We start from the raw sequence: 22,734 nt of genomic DNA on the forward strand, positions 1-22,734 counted from the left end.
AAACAGTCCATAGTATGTGTTTTAATATTGAGTGTGGTGTAGCTCCCTAAGGAAGAGGGAGAGAAAAAAATGATGATGTCTGGCTGAAAAGGGGAGACTGAAGCCTGCTGTTCAGGGGAGGGGCCCTGCGAAGGGTTCCATGGGCCGACTGTGATTCGCCGCAAGCAAGGCATTACCTTCTCTGGAAGAGATGCATGGGCTGAGGCACCACGATGCGTGGAGGAAAAAAACACTAAAAAACAGAAAATGCCACCGTAATGTCAGTGTCCATATGGTAGGAATTTTGCACTAATGTGCCTCAATGTGCCTCAATGTCCCAGCCGCCATTACGGTGGCTGATGAGCCATTTCGGGCGGGGAAGGTTTGGGACCGAGGGTTTGTGGCTTTCATGCATGGAGGTGATTATTATGGGGGGGCTGAATAGGATTTTGGTGTTTGTGAGGTTGGGGGAAAATGGGGTTCATGATGAAAGTAATGATGAAATTAACAGGTGGCAGAAGAGTAATGACAGTGGATGCAGACATTGTGATTGAATCTATACCGCAGTTAATATGTTCTTTGTGTATTTCTATCTCAATGTACAAGTATGTTATTTCCAGATACGTGTGTAGCATGCTGTTAGTACACAGTATATCTGTGTCGATGTTATCAATGATGCATCAATGTCATCCAGGAATGAATAACCTGATGCATAAATGTAATTAACCTTTGAGCAACTGAAGATTTTGTGCATAATGGCCTATGGTTTCGTGGAAGGTATGTAGCATTCTGGTCGATTAGCAATATTGCTCTCATTTTAACAACTTCCTTAATAGTGCAAAAAAGCTCATTGCATGTTTATTTTTGTCCACTATAAGTTATGTTTATTTGAAAGCCTATGAAGTCATTGCCAAAAGAATGTGTCACAGAAGTAATTCTGACATACTTTTGTCAACTTTTGACCTCTTTCAAATTAATCTATATAGAAACAAAAAGAAAATGGTAAACCATAAAACTAAAAAGAAAAAAAAAAACGATGGGTGGTTTTGGGCGGTTTTGAATGTTTCAGTTACTAATGGGTAAACAAATTATTTCCAGCATTTTCATGGCCTTTCTCTCTATTGATAAATGTATGTATTCCAAAGACAAAGCAGAACACTTCTTTCAAATTACATAATTATATATTCTATATAAAAACAAAAAATGGTAAAGCACAAAACTAAAAAGAAAGAAAAAACTGATGGGCGATTTCGATTGGTTTCGGATGTTTCAGTTGCTAATGGGTTAACAAATTATTTTCAATATTTTCATGGCCTCTCTCTCTGTTGATAAGTGTGTGTATTCCAAAAACATAGCAGAACACCTGCAGTACTACATTTATCAACATGTGAAGTTATTTTATACACAATTAGATCACTCCTCCAATTTCATGAGATCCTGTGGATAATGGCACTGCTGTCTGCAAAATGGCGTGGACTTTTTACAACTAACTGGTGCTTGACCATTAAAGAAATGACCATTGGCTTGATTACGAGCAAAAGTTATCCTTGAATGGCACTTTGTATTTAATCAATCCATGGGAAGTGGAGAGATTTGAGACTGTGTAATTGATTGGCATGCCAATGAGTAATACTGAATGAGGAATGAATTGACAAAGAGAGGGAGAGAGAGAGATGGAGTATTGTAACCTGTCTGCATCACAGAAAGATAACACTTGTAGCTAGCTCTGGGTGAAAATGCCCCCGCTGTGTGTGCGACAGGTTCTTGTCTTCAGCTGATGTAATATAAGGGTTACAGCGGTGGGGGCACTCAGAGGTACAATTGTTGCATGTGTATGTCACTTTGTAGAGGCTTCTATTCAACTGATACCCATCATACTCTCCAGATGTTTCATGTCACAACTGTTGCCTTTGTGAGAAGATTTTGTTGTATGTTTGATATCATGTGTCTGTGTGTATGTATGTTTTTATATGAATGTGTGTGTATGTGCATGTACTGTGTGTGTGTGCATTAGTGTTTACCAGTATATTTGATTTTCATTTTGCATTTTTTTTTTTCATATTGTGGAGCCTGGAATTGATGAATGGAATCGGTGGAAATAGACATTTCTTTAAAGAAATAAGTGAGTGTGTGAGAGGAGTGTTTATGTATATGTGTGTTTGTGTGTATGTGTGTGTTTGCGTGTGTGTGTGTGTGGATGTGTGTTAATGTGGATTTGTGTACTTCTGGTCTGTATGTTTTTTGTGAAGGTGAAATGTGCATGTATATTTTTGGATACAATGCATACATTCCATATCATCCATTTCTTCTTCTTTGAATGATCTACTCTTGTTTGTGACAAAAAGGTCTGCTCACACAACTAGACAATTTTCTGTTGTTGTTTCTATACCTTTGTTTTTCTTGCATTTTTCTTTTCCTGTTTTCTTGAGATGTCATACTTTTTTCTACAGAATATTTGAAGGAAAGCTAGAGTATGTTGCTAACAATAAAAGTCGGCATGCGTCACTTGTTTTGATCAGAAAGACAATCCATGTCATATCCGTCACCCTCTCACAAAGTATTGGCATTGATTTGGATCTCAAAAAAAAAAAAAAAATCAATCTGTCAGTAGTTTCATTATGTCTGGATTTATTGCTATATTTTTTTTCTCCAAGTACAGTAACGCATTTGTACAAAGTATGCAAATAAAAATTAAAAGATATAAATGTCTTGGGAATTGTCGGTTTCACACAACACTGCCCCTGAAGAAAGTAGTGCCATTGCATTACATATTATAATCACACATAGACAAGGGAGAAAACCATAGAGGAGATAGCCATCATGAGCAAAACTTGACAAGGATTAGATCTCACCATATTAAGTTACATTATTTTGCCATTACTTTACCATTACAATACCATTACATTACCATAATGACACAATTTTACTGTGTATGCATTCCTTAATTTTTTTCAGTGAATAAATATTTGAAACATTCATAATTTCCTAATGACAAAATAATGCACATGTACAATGTAATGTATTGTTATACTTTTAAAAAAAATGTTCCTGTACATAGATTTTTAGTTCATTTATCATTTGTAAAAATATGCCTAATAAGGTTCCATATTTCATTTGGGGATATTGACAATTTCTCTACACATTTGCCCAAATTGTACATCATTTCTAATTTAACACACAATGTGTGTATTTGTTTCAAGTGGTACCATGTCAGTGGAAAACAACAACAACGTGATATATAGGGAGAGGGGATGGGAACGTTTGCTGCCTTTGTATTTAAACTCCAAAGCATACATCTATGACATGAAGTCTCATTTTCTCAGTTGACTCCTACAAAGTGCAGAAAATAATGACTAATGAAGTCACATCTCCCTGCTGTGTCCCCCATCTCGACCACTACATGCTGTGAGCTCACAGTGCATCGGCTGGAGATTAGTCGGACGTAATATGATTAATTCTTCCACTTACGGACATTTGTGTCCACAGCCAGCTACTCATGATGTGTAGGGTTTCCTAGTACCATGTTAATCAATCTGTTTAAAATGTTGCATCATGTTCATTGCAAGTATTGCATGTTTCATTTTACTACCTTGTGGGCTGAAAAAATTATCATTTTTTGCTTACATCATATGAATTTAATGCAATGAAAGTACATTGTTGCTATTTGCAGCATATTTTTATATAGCATTATTTTGCTCATTTGGTCTGATGGAGTGGGTAAATCTGCCGTTGATTCCATGTTACCGCAGTGTGCAGTTTAGCGCAGCTTGATAACATGTTTCAGTTTATGAGAAGTCTTGGTTATACATAGTGTGGTGAGTTAGAGTTTGTGGTGGAGAATAACATTTTCCTCAGTGATTGTATTTAAGGAAGAAAAAGAGCAGGTAGATGTCTTCTGTAATAAAAAAAGTTGTTATCCAACTCTTTGAGAACGTTATGAATCAGTACAGTATTGTATTATATATTCCGTTAGTGCATTGCTGTGGAGATATTGTAATTCTCCATGGAGTCAGTATGTGTATACACCTTTTTCCAGTATGCAGTGTGTTAATTGTCTCCTGTGTATCAGGTACCCTGGGTAATTTTATATATGGTGCTAGTGTTGGTGTCAGTGCTATCTCAACACTAGCACCAGCTATAATTACAAACTCAAAATCAGCTGATGTGAGCAGGTTGACCTCCAAATCATGATGTAGTTCAGGTAGCTTGTGTTGACCTCAGTGTTCAATGTCATCTGTAAGCTACAGTATTTGTGTTTGTGATGTACATGCTGTCTCTCTATTGGTGAAGAATAACCCCTAGGACTTATCAAATTTATCATTTCAACTTCAGCATTGGTATTAGCATTGCTGAATATCTGAGACTTGGTCCCCACACACATCCAAGTACATCTATGTGCATAGCCATTACCAATACATGAGTCACCTTGTAACATACACAAACACTCTAGCTATGGCTACATAAATCTGAGCCAAATTATGATCACTGATCACGGCATTATGATAAATGGACAATTTTTTATGGCAATATAATCTGTCTTTCACATCATTCGTCTTAAGCTAAGCATTCATGACTGTATCTTTTCATATTTGACATGAACCAAACACAATTACTTTTTTCCCCTGTGCAATTCCAGCAGGATTGGATGGTCTTATGAAGATAGCACTGTTGTTGGAGATCAATAACTATGATCAATGTCGCTTGCGTTTACCTGACCATCAGTGTTGGAGCTCACTTTAACTCAGTTGTGTGGGAGAAGACACCAGTGCCAGCATTAGTACTGTAATGATGATAATAATAGTAATAATAGTCATTATAGTGATGATGATAATGATAATAATGATAATAATAATAATAATGATAATGATAATAATAATAATAATTATAGTAATAATAATGATAATAGTAATAGTAATAATAATAATAATAATAATAATAATAATGATAATAATAATAATAATAATAACAGTAATGATAATAAAGTCTTCTTTGTCCAGGGTAGCCTCTTCAGTGTTGCCACTGCTCTACCAGAGGGCCCTGCCTTTTTATTACTCTAGTGTACCTTGTACCCATACCAGATACCCATTTATACACCTGGGTCGAGAGGGACATAGTGGGTAAAAACATCTTGTCTGAGGACGTAAGTGCTGGTCAGGAATGGAACTCAGGTCCTCCGATTGGGAGTCTTATCCACTGAGTCCCTTTGAGACTCTGTTATCCACTATGTCACAGTGCCTCCACTATCTATATCTGAATTCATAAATGGCCAGTTTGTCTTTATACCTGATTTCCAGTCATTTTTCTTGTTTCACTGTTATTGATATTATTGTTTTTTTGCCCCGTTTTTGATTGACAGATGACAGCGTTATCAAGAACCCAGTGTTGGTTGAGAGGGCTAACCTCCTCAACGTGGCCAAGCTGTGCATCAAAACCCTCATTGAGTCTGCCATGGAGGAGGCACGCATCCTGGACGATGAGTACGTCCCTCTCCAACAATTCTTTGTCGTCATGGAGCACGTCATGAACCATGGGGTCAAAGGTCAGTATCCCCCTCACCCTTTTTACCTTCACAACTTGGTCTTGAAACATAGGTTCCATTGCTACATTGGTTCCTTGGAACATTACTGCAGAGGCTTGTGTTCAGAAATTGAGGAATCAGCTTTGTAAAACAAATTCTATTAATTCTTTGTTACTATGATAATAACACCTCCATCGCTCTGATACCAGTTGATGTTGCTGGGAGATTAATTATTGTGATTTTGTGCTAAAAACTGTTGAAAAAAAGGTTTATTGCTCAAATCCAGATGGAGTGCCTGCACAAGAGACTAGTAATATTCTGTATGATGTATTATTTCATGACACCTTGGCAACATGAGAAAACCATTCAGTTTGGATTATTTACACTACTTTTGATAGTTTACTTTTGCCCATATTTCACTGATTGTTGTTATCTATTAAAGGGTAAGGCTAGTAAATGAACAGTGGGAATCAGTGGGAATCAGTGGGAATGCTGGAGGATGATTGTTACAATCCTTATGGGATTCATTTAAGAGTACATTATATATCTATTGTCATGTGAAAATTATTTGCTTCAGAATGGTCTCATATTCAAGTAATGTGCAGTTTAATGTTTCCAGGTTAGCGTGCCTGGTCAGTGACGGGGCATTAATCTGCACATTACTTGAATATGAGACTGTTCTGAAGCAAATAATTTTCACACAACAGTAGATATATAATGTACTCTTAAATAAATCCCACAAGAATTGGAACAATCATCCCTCAGCATTCCTACTGATTCCCACTGATCGGTTACTAGCCATCCCCTCATATTGTGCGCTATTGTGGACTCTTTATTTCAAACACCCATATACTTCTGACTGTATGTTTCAGCAAGAAAGTATGGTGTATATTTTTGCGGTGCTGGTGATTGATGGGAGTTTGAGCGAAAATTGGTCACAACACATCAACATATCAGACTGCATGCAGTATATCATCCTATATAAGATGTTGGGACGGCACAGTAGCTTTCCAGGCATGACCATCAGTGTAGACAAATTTTGTCTGTTTCTGTACAAGCTATGAAGCTCTTCTGTCGTCCGACAAGAGACACCCCTTTGCTATCAATTTAGGGTGTTCATAGATTTGCATCCAGTGTTAAGTATGATAAAATGGCATAATTATATTGGATTGTGTGTGTGTGTGTGTGTGTGTGTGTGTGTGTGTGTGTGTGTGTGTATACAGTATGTGCCAACAGTTCTGAGTAACATTTACAGTTCTAATCACCAAATATTCTTTAAGAACATACTGTCAAGGAGTTGCAGTAAATGAACTGTGCGACTCTGCCACCCCTTTTCTCTATATACACTGTAGCTCTCTCTCTCTCCTTCTCCCTGTATCTATCTCTCTCATACCTCCCTCTCTTGCTCTCTTTCTCTCTATATCTATATATCTCTCCTTCTAAACAGAATGTAATTATGCTGCAGCACAGTTCTGTATGCATGGATTGAGTGGCTATGCAAGCAAGCTGTCACAGTGTGTTTGTCTGCGCTGCCTATGCTGCTAAGTGAAGTTGAAGGGGGGGGGGGTGAGGGAAAGGGAGACTTTGGAGCTGTCGACTGGCTTATTGGCTTATTCTTTGTATGTGATGCCTACTGCTCTAGAGGCATCTTATGTTGCAGAATTTTGTTTGTTCTTCAATTTTGACTTGTTCCTTTCATGTGCAAACTTCACTCTGAGGACTTTCGCTTACCAGTAGCAGTTTATTTTTAGCTACTGTACTCGAGCAGTTTCTAATGAGAGATGGCCATAGAAATGTTGAATTCAGTATTAGATATTCAGCAATATAAATTTTATTCATATATGGAGAGCGGCAGCAATCTTTGCTGTTTGCAGACTTCACCGGAGCACCATTTTTCTAGCAGCCAATAGCCCACCTTCTTTCAAATTACTGTACTTGCAATGTCCATAAATCTCACCTGCATAAATGACACTTAGTGTCAGTTTCTGAGGTGTGATGACTCTGATCTGGATCTTCTTTTATGATGATGAGAAAACATGATGTTTCTCGGGGTTGTCCTTGTATCGTATTATCTCCCAGTATCCTTAAAGGGGAAATCCAGTCCAATGTTTAAAGGTGAGATGGTACCGTGGTGTTTCTTGTTTGGCAGGTAAGAAGACCTTCCTTGAGAAGAAGAGGTCCTTCTGGGGTGCAGTCGAGTCCCTGGAGAAAGTAATACCAGACTTTTCAGAGATCATCGACAGCGTGAGAAATCTGCCAGGCATAAAGTAAGTTCTCAACAAGTTTTGGTTTTATTTGCATTAATGTTTCTTTTTTTTCTTCAAGGCATTAAAAAATTAATGCAAAACAAGATATGAACTGAGCTATGCTGAGGCTATCACAGTTATTCAACTGATTGGTCCCGAGTACCCCTCCCTCCATGTGAAATGGGGGTGGAACATGCAATACTTATCCATAGATAATATCTAAGGAGAACGTACCATTGATTATGGCCTACATGTAATTCTGTAGGTGCCTTGCACAAGCCCAAACCAAATCTCATCTAAATGTCTTCATAGACCCTCTTGACAAGTGTTTGCTGGCAACCTATTGTATCCAAGATTTGATAAGTCTCCATAGAGTCAACATGTATCTTGCAGTTTGCCAAAAAAAAAACCCCACCAACAACAACAGCTAAATGGGTTTTGTTTTTGTTTATATTGTATTTGTCTCTTGATTCACTATGGGGGAAAAGTCTTAGAAAAGAAAAGGTAGTTTGATAAGATTACTTCATCTCTGTGAGTGCCGTCAGTGACATGTCGGTAAATGATATTGAGGGCAACGTGAGGTAATGGCCCTGAGAGCATTAATTGTAGCACTGTTAATAACATAGTTTTGAGGGGGAGCTCTATAATAATTAATCAGCTGATCTTGGATGCAAACTCTGTATGCATGCTAGTGTCATATCCTGTTGTGAGTGATGATATAACCAGGCAGAAAAAACACAATTAGTTCACATCCCTTCCTCCTTGGAAATTAATACTTGGCCTGTTTATTAAAAAATTGCATGCGGGAAATCGTGCCGAGAAAGTGGAAAGAAAGAACAGAGTAGAAATTAAAGAGATTGCAGCCTTATTGGAAATTATAAAGGGATAATGATCCAGAGAATTATTAGGTAATCTACAGAAGAAATTAGACTTTAATGGCCTGAATGCAGCCAGTTATTATGACCTCAAAATGGGAGAAGGATAGAATAACAAAAACAGGAGAGAGTCAAAACTAGAATGACAGGTTGGCGGTATACTAGGACAATGACATCAAAGGTAGATAGGAATGCAAGAGAATGAGAGATAGATGAGGTAAATAAATCATGAAATATCTATCTTCTATCTATCTGTTTGTCAATCTTTCTATCTAATAGATAGATAGATTGACAGACAGATAGTCTATCTGTCTGTCAATCTATCTATCTGTCTATATACCTACCTATCTATCTATCTATCTATCTATCTATCTATCTATCTATCTATCTATCTATCTGTCTATCTATCTATATACCTACTTGTACCCATCTACTTTGTACCTATCTATCTATCTATCTATTTATCTATCTGCCCGGTCTGTATGTTTATATATATGAATCAGTAAGATACACATATCTTTGGGAGGGTATCTGCACCAGTTCTCAAGGCATATTACTGTAGAAAATCTTGCACAGGGATGATGCCAAAACAATGTGAAATTCCTCATGTTAACATATCACCACCTGCTTTCCATGATGGCATGTCAGTAACAAGAAATTTCATCTCTGCTGCACATGAAGAATATATAGTGCTATTTTATAAAACATAATGTATCTTGTGGCATAAGAGCACTCTATGGAATACCTTCAACAGCAGAGTGACAAGGCTATCAAAGTCAACCTTTCCAGTTGTTTGGGGGGGGGGGGACGTTTTTGCATTTCCACAAATTACTTCGTGTTCCCTTGGGTATCTGTCTTTTACGCATTCAGACAAATGCACAACTACATTTTTTCAAAAGCTTTTTCATCAGCTTGGCTTTCTGAGCTTCTTCTTCAGGCCATTCTCGGAAATATTTGAAGGATATTGTTCTTGTGGATCACCTCTTCTGTAGTAGTATCTCTATTTCCACAAATTGCTTCCTACAATGTACATGGATGTCTTGATCTTTCAAGCAGTCAGACAGATATATGCGCTTTTTCGAAAGATGTCATTTGCATCATGTTCAAGGCCCATCAAACCATTATCTCAAATGGACTCTATGTTTTGGATCAGCTCTTCTGCAATTTTGAAATGACTGCATTGGCATAAAAAACCTGATGTTGCCATTTTCTCGTTTTCCATTTCTAGGACCAGCATCGGACGGGGACGAGCGTGGTTAAGGCTAGCCATGATGCAGAAAAAGTTGGCTGACTACTTCAAGGCCATCATAGAAAAGAAGGATCTGCTGATGTAAGCCTCCCCCCCCCCCCTTTTTTTTTTCCACAGTCAGCTAAATTTCCTGGGCCCTGTTTCATAAAGCTGTTCATAAAGTTACGAACAACTTACGAGCGACTGGTGATCAGTTCTGATGTGCTATACTTATCAGAATTTCCATAATTTAGCACAAGAACAAATCACCAGTCGCTCGTAAGTCGTTCGTAACTTTACGAACAGCCTCATGAAACACCCCCCAGGTCCTCTTGAGCAGACCCATACAATATTTGAATACAATGGGCCAATTTGAAACCCAGGACGACCTTCGTAAAAACTTTTGGTTTCAATTTCCCAAATGTTCGTAAACCTTCAATGATGATGAGATAATGAAGGTACTGACTTTTCACTTTTGAAGAAATTTAGAATTGTTCATCTTGCAGCCAGATCTTCTTATTTTGTAGTTTCCTTGGCTTTAAAGGGATGGTATAGTATCGCTTGAGATGACTATTCAGCTTTTTAAGTTTTTACTTGGAAACCACGTTTAAAAAAATGTTTAAGAGCATATAATTCTAAGAGGAATTCATAGTTTATTTGATGAAAATTGGTTTGAAATGGCTGAGATGTCCAAAAACAAAGTAAAACAAAGTGATCCTAGGTTCTGTCATTTTTTAAGCCAATTGTGAAAATTTAATCATATCCTGGGTATTTGCATGACATACAAGATGTTTCCCTATATGCATGCTTTAGATCTCTTCGTCTGTATACTTGTGAAGTACTTAAAATGGATGGAAGGGTGTCAAACTTTGACATAGTCTATACAATCTGCTTGAGATTGAATGCCAGTCTATTTCTTGAATCATAGGCAAGAATAGGAGTGTAAATTAATTCATTGTTACCAACCATGGGGTGTTGTCTTTGCTGTTTTATTAATGATTCAAATGAAACCTCGATTGAGATTGCTGTAGGTAATGCCAGACAAATATCTTATGGATGAAATAGGGGCCCCACAGTGTCTATCATGCCAGACACTCCACTTTGTGACCTTTTATACGCTTTGGGATTTGATTTGGAAGATCGTGAATGTGCATATTTTACCACAAGAGGGCGCTGAAAGATATTCTTGTTTGGATGTCTTTGGGAGTTGCCATCATATGCATTGAAGGTCAAATGAGATCATTTCTTTTGTTGCTACTCCTACTTTCACATGCCAAAGCAGTAACAACATGGAAATGAGTTGATAATTCTAGGTTATATCCTTACCATTGTGCCTATTTCATTTTTCATAATGTGCGTCAATTGTTCTTTAACATTATGGTTGTTTAATCTTGAATTTGTTATTCATTTATTTTTATTTCTTTATTATCAATTTTTTGGGTCAGAAAGGAAAGACAGCTATACATATGATTGCAAATGCCCCATGTCAGCATGCTCAAAGATTTTACTAATGTAGTTGAATTTTGCCCAGTCATGGGCATATGGTTACCTGTTCACACTGTTACAGTATCAAGATATCCCCCTCCCATCGCCCGCCCATTATAATACTATTTTTGTTGTGATTACTTTATACATGCAATGTGCAGAATTGACTTACTCATTCCCATTCCATAACATATCCACTTCCATGATTCTTTCATGAACAGTTTTCTATACAATTTGTAAAGAAATAAGAAACATAGAATCAAGGCTGCTTTGGAAAGCTTTCGCATTAGAGGTGAAAATGATGCGAAGAAATTTGTTTTGGAGTAAAAAGGAAGAAAATGAAATTATTCCTCATTCTCCAATCTCTGGTCCATTCTGCTCTTCCTCCCTATACTAGTAGTTAAATTAGTGCATCCTTGGCGGATGTGCTACGTGCTGCCCAGATGCCACGTTGTATTATAGTTTGATTTCATGTGATCTGTGTTGATTTCTTTGGCTGTCTGTACCCATCATCATACATATATCAAGAGACTTATTTCATTTGATCAAAAGGAATACAATAATGTACACACTAATCAGTGTGAGGCAAACAAGTAATATATCAACGAAACAAAAGGACCACAACTCAAAGCAGGGGTTGATATGCCTGCAACCCAGAACATAAACAAATTTATCCGATGTATTCAATGTATTTGTGGATGATATGTTCCACAAAAGAGGAGGAGGAAGGATAAAAAGGGCAAAAAAGGTGAACTTTTTGCTTAACCCATTGAGGACAAGCTGATTTTGCTACAACACACACTTCCTATCCTGTCTTCAATGTGTTAAAAAGAAACCCAGAATACACGGAAGGAATTTTTAGTGCTATTGAATGACAAGTTACACCATGTTGGCAATGGCACACTGTATTCAGTTCATTTCATTGAATTAAATGAGAGCTATGGAGCTTTGCATTTGCTATGCACCAATCACGGCTGCTGTAACAGCTAAAACATTTTAATGTATCATATTTTTCACTGCTTTTTTTTTAATGTACAAGAGTGCAAGGATTTAGGGTTCCAGCAATAACAGGGAGAGAATTCCAGACATCTGAGTCTCATTTCTTAAATAATATCACCATAACAATTTGTGTTAGAATGGCAACTTCTTGAAGCAACAGCCAATCAGGAAGTGAGATTCTTAACATTACCATGACACGTGCCATTGCAGCAAGAGTTGCTGTAATAGCAGCTTTCTTTGATTGGAGCCCTGGACTGTGATATCCGATAGATTGCACAACTGTAGTAGTTTTTTGGGTATTACATAAGAGAAATACATCAGACAGTCTAGTTGGATAAGAGTGGATCTCTCTTACTCAGATTGAAATCAAAATTAAAATTGAAATTGAGTGGATTCTATGTTTCCCATGCCTTCAGTGAGTGGTACGAGCCCACAGCCCTCATCATGGAAGAAGAAGCCATGGTGATCGGTGGTCTCCTCGTGGGCCTCAACGCCATCGACTGCAACTTCTGCCTCAAGGGTGATGACTTGGACTCGGCCCCATCAGTCATCGACTTCAGCATGTACTTCAAGGACGGCAACTATCTGGACAAGCCCATGGAGGCTGCCTCAGGATCACCCACGTGAGATTTAAAGTGACACTCCACTCATGTTGACACCAATAATATGAATATACCCAAATTAACTGAACACTGAAAGTTTAATTCATAAAAGAGCAAAATTACTTCTTTTTTTTTGCATTAAACTGATATTGGTCACATACAGTTGTATGATATGCAACTTTGAAGTTCTCCTCAAACTTCACTAATGTGTTTTAAGCATTTAGGATAAATTTCCCTTCAATGATAGCAAAATGAAGAAATTGTAACCATTGTGTCATATGACCATAAAGCTGTTAGTGATAGTGATGTTTATTAATATGAATGTTCTATGATAGCATAATTATTGCACCCCTAAAAATATATTTTTATGAACCAACCAATGGGAGTGTTTTGAGCTAGTGACATCATCACCTTAGCTTATTTGAATATGTGATTGTGACTAATGTCATATGTTCTTTAGAGCTTGTAGAGGTTTTAAAACCAAAACTGTTTTTTTTTTTGTCAGAATTGACAAAAAATACTGTTATATTCGTTTTACTGTATTATTTCTACAAAAGCCAACTTAAACATCAATTAGAGTTACCCTTTAACTTCCTCAGTGCAGTAAGAGTGCACCAGACTCTGTCAACAACATGCCAAATTTTATGTTATTCCATCAGCTTACAGTGGAGCATGAATGATATGTAGTAGCAAGCACTGAGTTGAAAGTGCACTGTGTTTGGCTCTTTTCCATACTCTCAAACATGTGTGGTCAAGGTGCAATTGATGCACAAATCAGCACTACCTTGAGCAGTCTGGAGCAAGTTTTCATTTTCCTCTGAAATTCCTTGTTAACCAGAAGCACAACATTTGTTATCTGTCATCACCCCCATTATTGTAGTAATTACAATTACAGTGATTCTCATGAAGTAGATCATAATTCCTATGAAGAACAGATGCAGACTATACACATTATCTATTTCTCCATCCAACATGTCTTTCCAGATCCTCTGATAAATTCTGAGGTTTTCATAGTAATCCTCAGGGATTAGGGTTTCCGCGAAATCAGATCGTGTCTAGACAACATTCTATTGCCACAGCAGGTCTGACAGTGCTTTTTTCCCCCTGTATATTCCTTTTTTTATTCTTTGTCTCTTTCTCTCCTTGTTTGTGACAGTGGTCCCGCAGAAGTGAACCTGACCAACATCCTGGATCAGAAGAATTTTCTGGAGGAGCACAACCGCCACTTGACGTCACAGATCGCCAGCCTGCAGTCCCGCATCAAGGCCTTAGAGGATGCCAACACCAAGATGAAGGAGGAGGTAATGTGGGTGCTGTCACAGTGGGCTTATCATTTTAAGGGATAAGTTCATCTTCATAGACAAGTGGATTTAGTGAAGGCAGCAATATTTAATAGAACACATCAGTGGGAGTTTGAGGAAAATCAGACAATCCGTTCAAAAGTTATGAATTTTTGAAGTTTCTACTCAGTCACTGCTGGATGAGAAGACTACTGCAGCTTGTGATGTCACATGTGTAAAACGATACAAAGAAAATATAAAGAAAATTGGACATATTTTCACTTTTCTCCCATGATAAAAGAACACTTGCCTCTTTCAGAAGGCAGGGTGAATAATATTACCCTTAACATAAGTCAGTGACAAGTCGAGGAAATGAACACTTCTTTCAAAAAATTAAATTTTGTGAAATTCTCTTTATATTTTCCTTATGTCATTCTACGCATGTGACCTCATACACTGTAGTAGTCTTCTCATCTTGCGGTGACTGTGCAGATACTTTAAAAATTCATAACTTTAAAAATTCATAACTTTTGAACGGATTGTACGATTTTCCCCGAACTTTTACTGATGTGTTCTACTAATAGTGCTGCAGTCACTCATTCCACATGACTATGAAGGTGGACTTGTCCTTAAACACTTGCCGCAGTCACACAAGCTAAACTTCTGGAAGGTTAACTTCAAGGACCTTGCGAAGTTTGCTCGTCCATTCGCACTGGCGGCCAAACGTCTCAAAGTTTCAGTTCTTGATAAGTTCTCGAAGTTTGGATCACTGCTGCACATGGGCAACAAAGAAAAAAACTGTCTGACAGCTGATGACTGTTGCATTAACAATGCACACATGTTCATTCCATTGAGTGTGATTCCATTGGAGGCATAGCAAACAGGAATTGCACTGGTCGTGTGACAAACTTTGCAAAGTTTCAGCGGCATGCGCTTAGACTGCGCAAACTTTGAGAAGATTTGTGGAGGTTTAGGAAATTTCCCTAGTTTTAGTTTTCGGGAATTTTCGTTCACAGTGACAAAACTTTGAGAACTTTTGCCAGCTTGACCTTGGCTACTGTCATGTCTCATTCCAAGGGTGGTATTGTGTAATCCACATTCCACAAATTATGTTATCAAGATATCTACCTGTATACATGGACATAATTTCAAGCTAAAAGCTCAGTCCATCACATACATGTATTGATTTCATATCAAAGGCATCAGATATATACATTTATGTATACATAACAAAAAATGTGTCTGTTTCATTGTATATCCAATCTTTTATGCTAACGTAGATTCATTGCCATGCTCATTCACATTCATGGAGCATTAACATTGCTAACGTCTGGGGGGTGTTTCATCAACGACTTCACCGACAAATTTGCTATCAGCCAATCAGACGCAAGGATTTCAGTAGCTTTTAACAGCTGTCAGTGTAAATCACTGACAAAAAGTTTCATGAAAAGGTCCCCTGATCTACATGTAGTGCTGATGCTGGAAGATTTTAACTTCAATTCCACGAATAAACAGTGTAAATTGCTCTTTCAATAACAGTAGATAGGCATGTCATTCATTTGCAATCATGGAAATACAGTGTACCAATGCAAAGGTAAAGAATGTTTGAAATCTGAATTCTGTGAGATAACACATAGAAAATAAAATAAATAGATAAGAGAATTGGAAAAAAAAATATGTATGTCTGCCGCACATACTTTGTCATTTAGTAAGTGTCTGCATCTGCATAACTTGGGCAAATGTGTAACAGCAAGCATGAATACTGCAGGTATGCCGTGAGACTAAGCTGGCCAACCCACTGAACAATTTGTCCAAATATGGCCGTCAGGCCTATAGAACGAAAGCACAGTTTAGAATATGCTGCTGCCCAACGTACATGTACAGTGTATCTCTTTGAATTGGCTGTGGGAGTAGAGAAATATTGATTCAGACTAATTGACGTCATTTTTTTTTCTCCAGTTGGCCGTGGCAAATAACAACATCCTTAGCATCCAGGGCCACAATGACCTACTACAAGCAGAGAACAATGTCCTAAAGCAACACACAGAGAGAAAACTTGAGGTACTCATTGGAAGAACTCTCATGATTCTATTTATTTGTTTGTTTGTTTGTTTGGTTTTTGGTCAACCTTTTTTTTTTCTTTAGCTGAATTTTCATAGGGCGTGTTGCGTGTTGAGTGTGCATTGCAGAAAATTCGCATTCCATTCAAGAGCCTACAATCTCACAAGCTCATAATTGCCTGTCTTTAGTTTAGTTTAGTTGGTTGTTGTTGTTGTCGTCATTGTCGTCAGGTCTGCATGAACATCCTGCAAACTAAGAGAGATTCGGCTCTGATCTACTTTTCTGTTCCTTTGTATAATTTGCACACTTTTTTGTTATAGATGGATGCAACATTTTGTCCATGTTCAATATTATTCTGTTTTTTGTTTTTATTTTTGTTTTGTTATTTCCATCAGTAAGTGTTTAAACCCGTTGAGGATGAGTCCCGAGTATACTCGGGCAAGTGTCTATGGAAAATGCGTGTAGCAGCAGAATCGGCCCATCCTCGACGGGTTAACTAGTCACATAATCATTGATAATTTGGTGTTGTTTTTATGTGCTTTGTTTACAGTACTCAACTGTTACATTTCATTAATTTCACATGTAGTGAAATCAGTGTGTGTTTGTGCTTCCATACCAAATATGTATTTTCAATACAGAGCTCGTCAAGTGTACTCTGTAGATACTAGTAAGCTATTTCCCCATGGGCAAAATTTTGACTTAAGCTCACCAATTGCTGAAGTTAAGGCTTCCGCACCATCCATACATACTAATTTCCCAGGGATGAAGTTTAGCCATCTCTAATATTCATTGTCAGTGGCTTTCTTGGAAAGTGTGCAGATCCCAGCAATATTCCAGGACTGTCTAGCATTTTGTATTTTGGTAGGAAAAGAACAGAAAAGTGAAAACCTAGGGATTTAACTAGTGCGAGATTGAGCTGTCCGGTCTGTCTGACCGGATCATATGGGCAAGTTTGTTATTCTTCTGAAAATTCTACTCTGTCTTTGCTGTACAGAGTTCCTATGAATATTTATTACGGACAAAATAGTCCAAAGATAAGAGTTTGCAATTGAGAAGAACAACAGTTGTTTTTGCCTTTGTCTTTTTTTGTTTGTTTGTTTTTGGCCCTTATCTCACACATTGTTCATGATTGAGAACCCAAGTAAGGGGAAAATGGGATAATCCTGGGGAAAATGGGATAATCCTGGTCTATGCATAGAATGGGGCTAACCCGTGAGAAGAAGGCTATGGTACTTGTTTTGGAATTTCAGTTGAGAAAGAGGAGCATTTGATGATTGTGATGGTAATAATGATGGCAGTGATGAAGATGATGATGAAGATGATGATGATGACTGCGACGATGACAACGCTGATGAAGATGATGATGTTGATGATGCTGATGATGCTGATGGTGATGATGATGCTGGTGATGATGTTGATGATGATGCTGATGGTGATGATGAGGACGATGATGACAATGATTGCGATGATGACGACGATGACGATGCTGATGATGATGATGGTGATGCTGATGATGATGATGCTGATAGTGATGATGATGATGATGATAAGGAGGAGAATGATGTTTTAGGTTACATGGTGGTTCATGGTGTGAGTTCTTGGAGTCAGATGAACTTGTTTGTGGTTGACGGTTTCCTATAAAATATGTTCTTCTTGTGAAGATGTTGACCATCGCGGTGAATACTATGACGATAGGGAAACAATTATTCATTTGTCTCGCGAAGAAGATCGTAGAAAGGTGTACGACGTTTCGCTCGCTACTGCTGAGCTTCGTCAGGTACAATAAGACACGTTGGTGCGTGCACGCAAGTTATAGCGTGTATGCGGACGTGGTAGTGGGCCCGCGGCCGCCGGAGCCGGGTCGGGCAGTGCGCCACACTGTGTCCGCTGTATGCTGCGTTCATGCGGACCTAGTTGGCAGCACGTTTCCTCCCCCAGCGGGGCGGGCAGTGCGCCATCCTGTGGCCGCTGATTACAGCGTCTATGCGGACCTAGTTGGCAGCACGTCGCCCCCCGGGGCGGGCCGGGTGAGTGAGTGAGTGAGTCCTCCTGCGTCCGTTGACTGCCGTCACGATTCGGTGGCTTTGGTTTGTGCATAGTGTGGTGGTGTATGCGAATGCAGCGCATCCATGACTCGGGTAACTCTATGCCGACGTCCCTGTTGAGGTTGTCCTTACTGAGTCGTATATGGATGGCTTCCTTCACTCTACGAGTGTACCAGTGTCGTGCTGTGTCCATGCACTTCACGCCTTTCCAGTCTGGTTGGTGTTGGGCCTTCCATGCATGCTCTGCTACTGCAGATGCCTCTGTTTTGCAGTTAGTGACGTCTCGGCGGTGTTCGGATAACCTTTCCCCTACCGGTCTGCCGGTTTCTCCGATGTAGCTCATCCCACAGTCTCTGCAGGGTATACGGTAGATCACTCCGTCTTTCCTGAGGGGAGGTACCGGGTCTTTGGCTCGAACCAGGTGATTTCTGATAGTGGCGTCGGCTTTGTAGACGACTCGGATATTGTGTTTCGCCAGCCGGCGTCTCAGAACGGGAGCAATTGACTCCACATAGGGGAGGACAACCGTGGACTTGTATTCCTCCTTGTCCTGTTCAGGTTGAACTCTTGCCGTTCGTGCCTTGTTGATGAAACACCTGGGATAGCCATTGGCCGACAATGCTGATCGCAAATGACGTTTCTCGCTTGCTGTGCCAGAGGGCTTGGTTATGATCTTGTTTGCTCGATCGTAGAGGCACCTACTTTCTCTACAACGACACATACTACGAACAGTTAGAGGGCGCCGCCATGGGCAGCCCTGTGTCTGCTGTAGTTGCCAACATGTATATGGAGGCCTTCGAAGAACAAGCCCTGGAAGAGTGTCCCCCCTGAACCGCACCCAGGATTTGGAAGCGGTACGTCGATGATACCTTCATCGTTGCCGACAGGAGGCACGCTGACAAGCTACTCGAATTCATGAACACGAGAGAACCTACTATCAAGTTCACCTCAGAGCAAGAAACACAAGGAAGCATCGCCTTCCTGGACACCCTAGTCCACAGGGACACAGGGGGGAAACTGAGCACAACCATATACAGAAAGCCCACACACACAGACCAATATCTGGCCTTCAACTCACACCACCCTACCTCCGCCAAACGAGGAGTGATCAGATGCCTCTACGATCGAGCTAACAAGATCATAACCAAGCCCTCTGGCACAGCAAGCGAGAAACGTCATTTGCGATCAGCATTGTCGGCCAATGGCTATCCCAGGTGTTTCATCAACAAGGCACGAACGGCAAGAGTTCAACCTGAACAGGACAAGGAGGAATACAAGTCCACGGTTGTCCTCCCCTATGTGGAGTCAATTGCTCCCGTTCTGAGACGCCGGCTGGCGAAACACAATATCCGAGTCGTCTACAAAGCCGACGCCACTATCAGAAATCACCTGGTTCGAGCCAAAGACCCGGTACCTCCCCTCAGGAAAGACGGAGTGATCTACCGTATACCCTGCAGAGACTGTGGGATGAGCTACATCGGAGAAACCGGCAGACCGGTAGGGGAAAGGTTATCCGAACACCGCCGAGACGTCACTAACTGCAAAACAGAGGCATCTGCAGTAGCAGAGCATGCATGGAAGGCCCAACACCAACCAGACTGGAAAGGCGTGAAGTGCATGGACACAGCACGACACTGGTACACTCGTAGAGTGAAGGAAGCCATCCATATACGACTCAGTAAGGACAACCTCAACAGGGACGTCGGCATAGAGTTACCCGAGTCATGGATGCGCTGCATTCGCATACACCACCACACTATGCACAAACCAAAGCCACCGAATCGTGACGGCAGTCAACGGACGCAGGAGGACTCACTCACTCACTCACCCGGCCCGCCCCGGGGGGCGACGTGCTGCCAACTAGGTCCGCATAGACGCTGTAATCAGCGGCCACAGGATGGCGCACTGCCCGCCCCGCTGGGGGAGGAAACGTGCTGCCAACTAGGTCCGCATGAACGCAGCATACAGCGGACACAGTGTGGCGCACTGCCCGACCCGGCTCCGGCGGCCGCGGGCCCACTACCACGTCCGCATACACGCTATAACTTGCGTGCACGCACCAACGTGTCTTATTGTACCTGACGAAGCTCAGCAGTAGCGAGCGAAACGTCGTACACCTTTCTACGATCTTCTTCGCGAGACAAATGAATAATTGTTTCCCTATCGTCATAGTATTCACCGCGATGGTCAACATCTTCACAAGAATTGCTTCAACGTACGGGCATAATGCCCTGCAACTGGTTAGAAGACACGAACGGTGCCTGCGCAGATTGGCACGTTTCAGCAACCATCTCACCTTCCTCACGCGCTGCATCAAGTCATCAGTGATTCCCAAGGACCTACGGATCAAGTCACCTGTTCGTACTCAAGGAGCCAGGAGGGCAGCCGAGACAGCGTCTATCCGCTTTCTACGGGAAAGGATCCTCCTCACGCGCCTCACAAGGGATCTTACTGAGAAAGAGGTAAGTATCACCGCTTCCGATATACACGTCTTGCTTTCCGCCGCCGACAGCAATGAGATACTACGACTGCATGATGCCATATTCCGCGACGTGTTTCAGAAGTCAAAGGAAAGGCAGCAGGCCAAGTTTCTCGACCTATTGGTCCCTAGCACTCAAACTAGACATGAACGGGGAGTTGATACTGAGAAATGGGTGGTCAACTTATCTTCTTGTACTCTGTCACCGACTGAGAATTCTCTTCTAAAGAAAGGCATGAGCTTTGCGATTGCCCCCAAGCGGATACCCGCAGTGGAAATTGTTTCCAGAGTGGAATCCACCATTCGGACCTTGGATGCAGAATCCAAAGAGTCTATCAGAAAGGACATCAGCACCGTCCTACAACAAGCCAAACCTCCAAAACCCAACATCACCGGGGAGATGCACAGAGCCCTGGAAACACTCAAGAAAGACCGAGATATCATAGTGCTGCCTGCCGACAAAGGCCGAGCCGCTGTGATACTGAACACCAGCGACTACAAAGGGAAAATGACGGACCTCCTCTCCACGGATTCTTACCGGGAGATCAAGAGGGACCCCACCGACTCCCTCTCCCGTAAACTTACAGCCACATTGATGGGGCTACGTAAGAAAGGGAGCCTAGACGACAACACCTATCACAGGTTGCGTCCCAAACGCAAACAACCACCAAGAATCTACGGCCTCCCCAAGATCCACAAGCAGTCTGTCCCACTGCGCCCTATTGTGTCGTGCATAGGATCGTTTGCTTATGATCTGTCGAAGTTTCTAGCTCAAATTCTTTCCCCGCTCACGGGACGAACTTGCCACTCCGTTCGCAATTCCACCGACTTCGCCGAATTCGTCAGCACTCAGACTATAAGCTCCAACGAGTTGATGCTTTCCTTTGACGTGACGTCACTGTTCACAAACGTCCCGATTGATGGTGCCTGCAGTGTTGCACACTCACGGCTCTTGGCGGACAAAGATTTGTCAACCAGAACCACCCTCAGTCCGGATGAGGTCACGGACCTCCTCAGCTTTGTTCTGAGATCCACCTACTTTCTCTACAACGACACATACTACGAACAGTTAGAGGGCGCCGCCATGGGCAGCCCTGTGTCTGCTGTAGTTGCCAACATGTATATGGAGGCCTTCGAAGAACAAGCCCTGGAAGAGTGTCCCCCCGGAACCGCACCCAGGATTTGGAAGCGGTACGTCGATGATACCTTCATCGTTGCCGACAGGAGGCACGCTGACAAGCTACTCGAATTCATGAACACGAGAGAACCTACTATCAAGTTCACCTCAGAGCAAGAAACACAAGGAAGCATCGCCTTCCTGGACACCCTAGTCCACAGGGACACAGGGGGGAAACTGAGCACAACCATATACAGAAAGCCCACACACACAGACCAATATCTGGCCTTCAACTCACACCACCCTACCTCCGCCAAACGAGGAGTGATCAGATGCCTCTACGATCGAGCAAACAAGATCATAACCAAGCCCTCTGGCACAGCAAGCGAGAAACGTCATTTGCGATCAGCATTGTCGGCCAATGGCTATCCCAGGTGTTTCATCAACAAGGCACGAACGGCAAGAGTTCAACCTGAACAGGACAAGGAGGAATACAAGTCCACGGTTGTCCTCCCCTATGTGGAGTCAATTGCTCCCGTTCTGAGACGCCGGCTGGCGAAACACAATATCCGAGTCGTCTACAAAGCCGACGCCACTATCAGAAATCACCTGGTTCGAGCCAAAGACCCGGTACCTCCCCTCAGGAAAGACGGAGTGATCTACCGTATACCCTGCAGAGACTGTGGGATGAGCTACATCGGAGAAACCGGCAGACCGGTAGGGGAAAGGTTATCCGAACACCGCCGAGACGTCACTAACTGCAAAACAGAGGCATCTGCAGTAGCAGAGCATGCATGGAAGGCCCAACACCAACCAGACT

General features: G+C 41.1%; 1 protein-coding gene across 1 annotated transcript in view; it reads left to right on the forward strand.

Annotated features, from left to right (window-relative positions):
* Positions 1–22,734, forward strand: part of LOC139731614 (RUN and FYVE domain-containing protein 2-like) — a 57,824-nt gene that overhangs the window by 12,434 nt on the left and 22,656 nt on the right. The window contains exons 2-8 of the mRNA XM_071642504.1: positions 191–226; positions 5,330–5,518; positions 7,647–7,764; positions 9,847–9,948; positions 12,747–12,953; positions 14,089–14,233; positions 16,172–16,273. Of these exons, the coding sequence (XP_071498605.1) occupies positions 191–226; positions 5,330–5,518; positions 7,647–7,764; positions 9,847–9,948; positions 12,747–12,953; positions 14,089–14,233; positions 16,172–16,273 (899 nt within the window). The remainder of the gene's footprint in view (positions 1–190; positions 227–5,329; positions 5,519–7,646; positions 7,765–9,846; positions 9,949–12,746; positions 12,954–14,088; positions 14,234–16,171; positions 16,274–22,734) is intronic.

The sequence above is a fragment of the Diadema antillarum genome, unplaced genomic scaffold (assembly GCF_040938485.1).
Source record: "Diadema antillarum isolate AM-2024a unplaced genomic scaffold, OU_Dant_1.0 seq00000382_RagTag, whole genome shotgun sequence".
Classification (NCBI taxonomy): Eukaryota; Metazoa; Echinodermata; class Echinoidea; order Diadematoida; family Diadematidae; genus Diadema; species Diadema antillarum.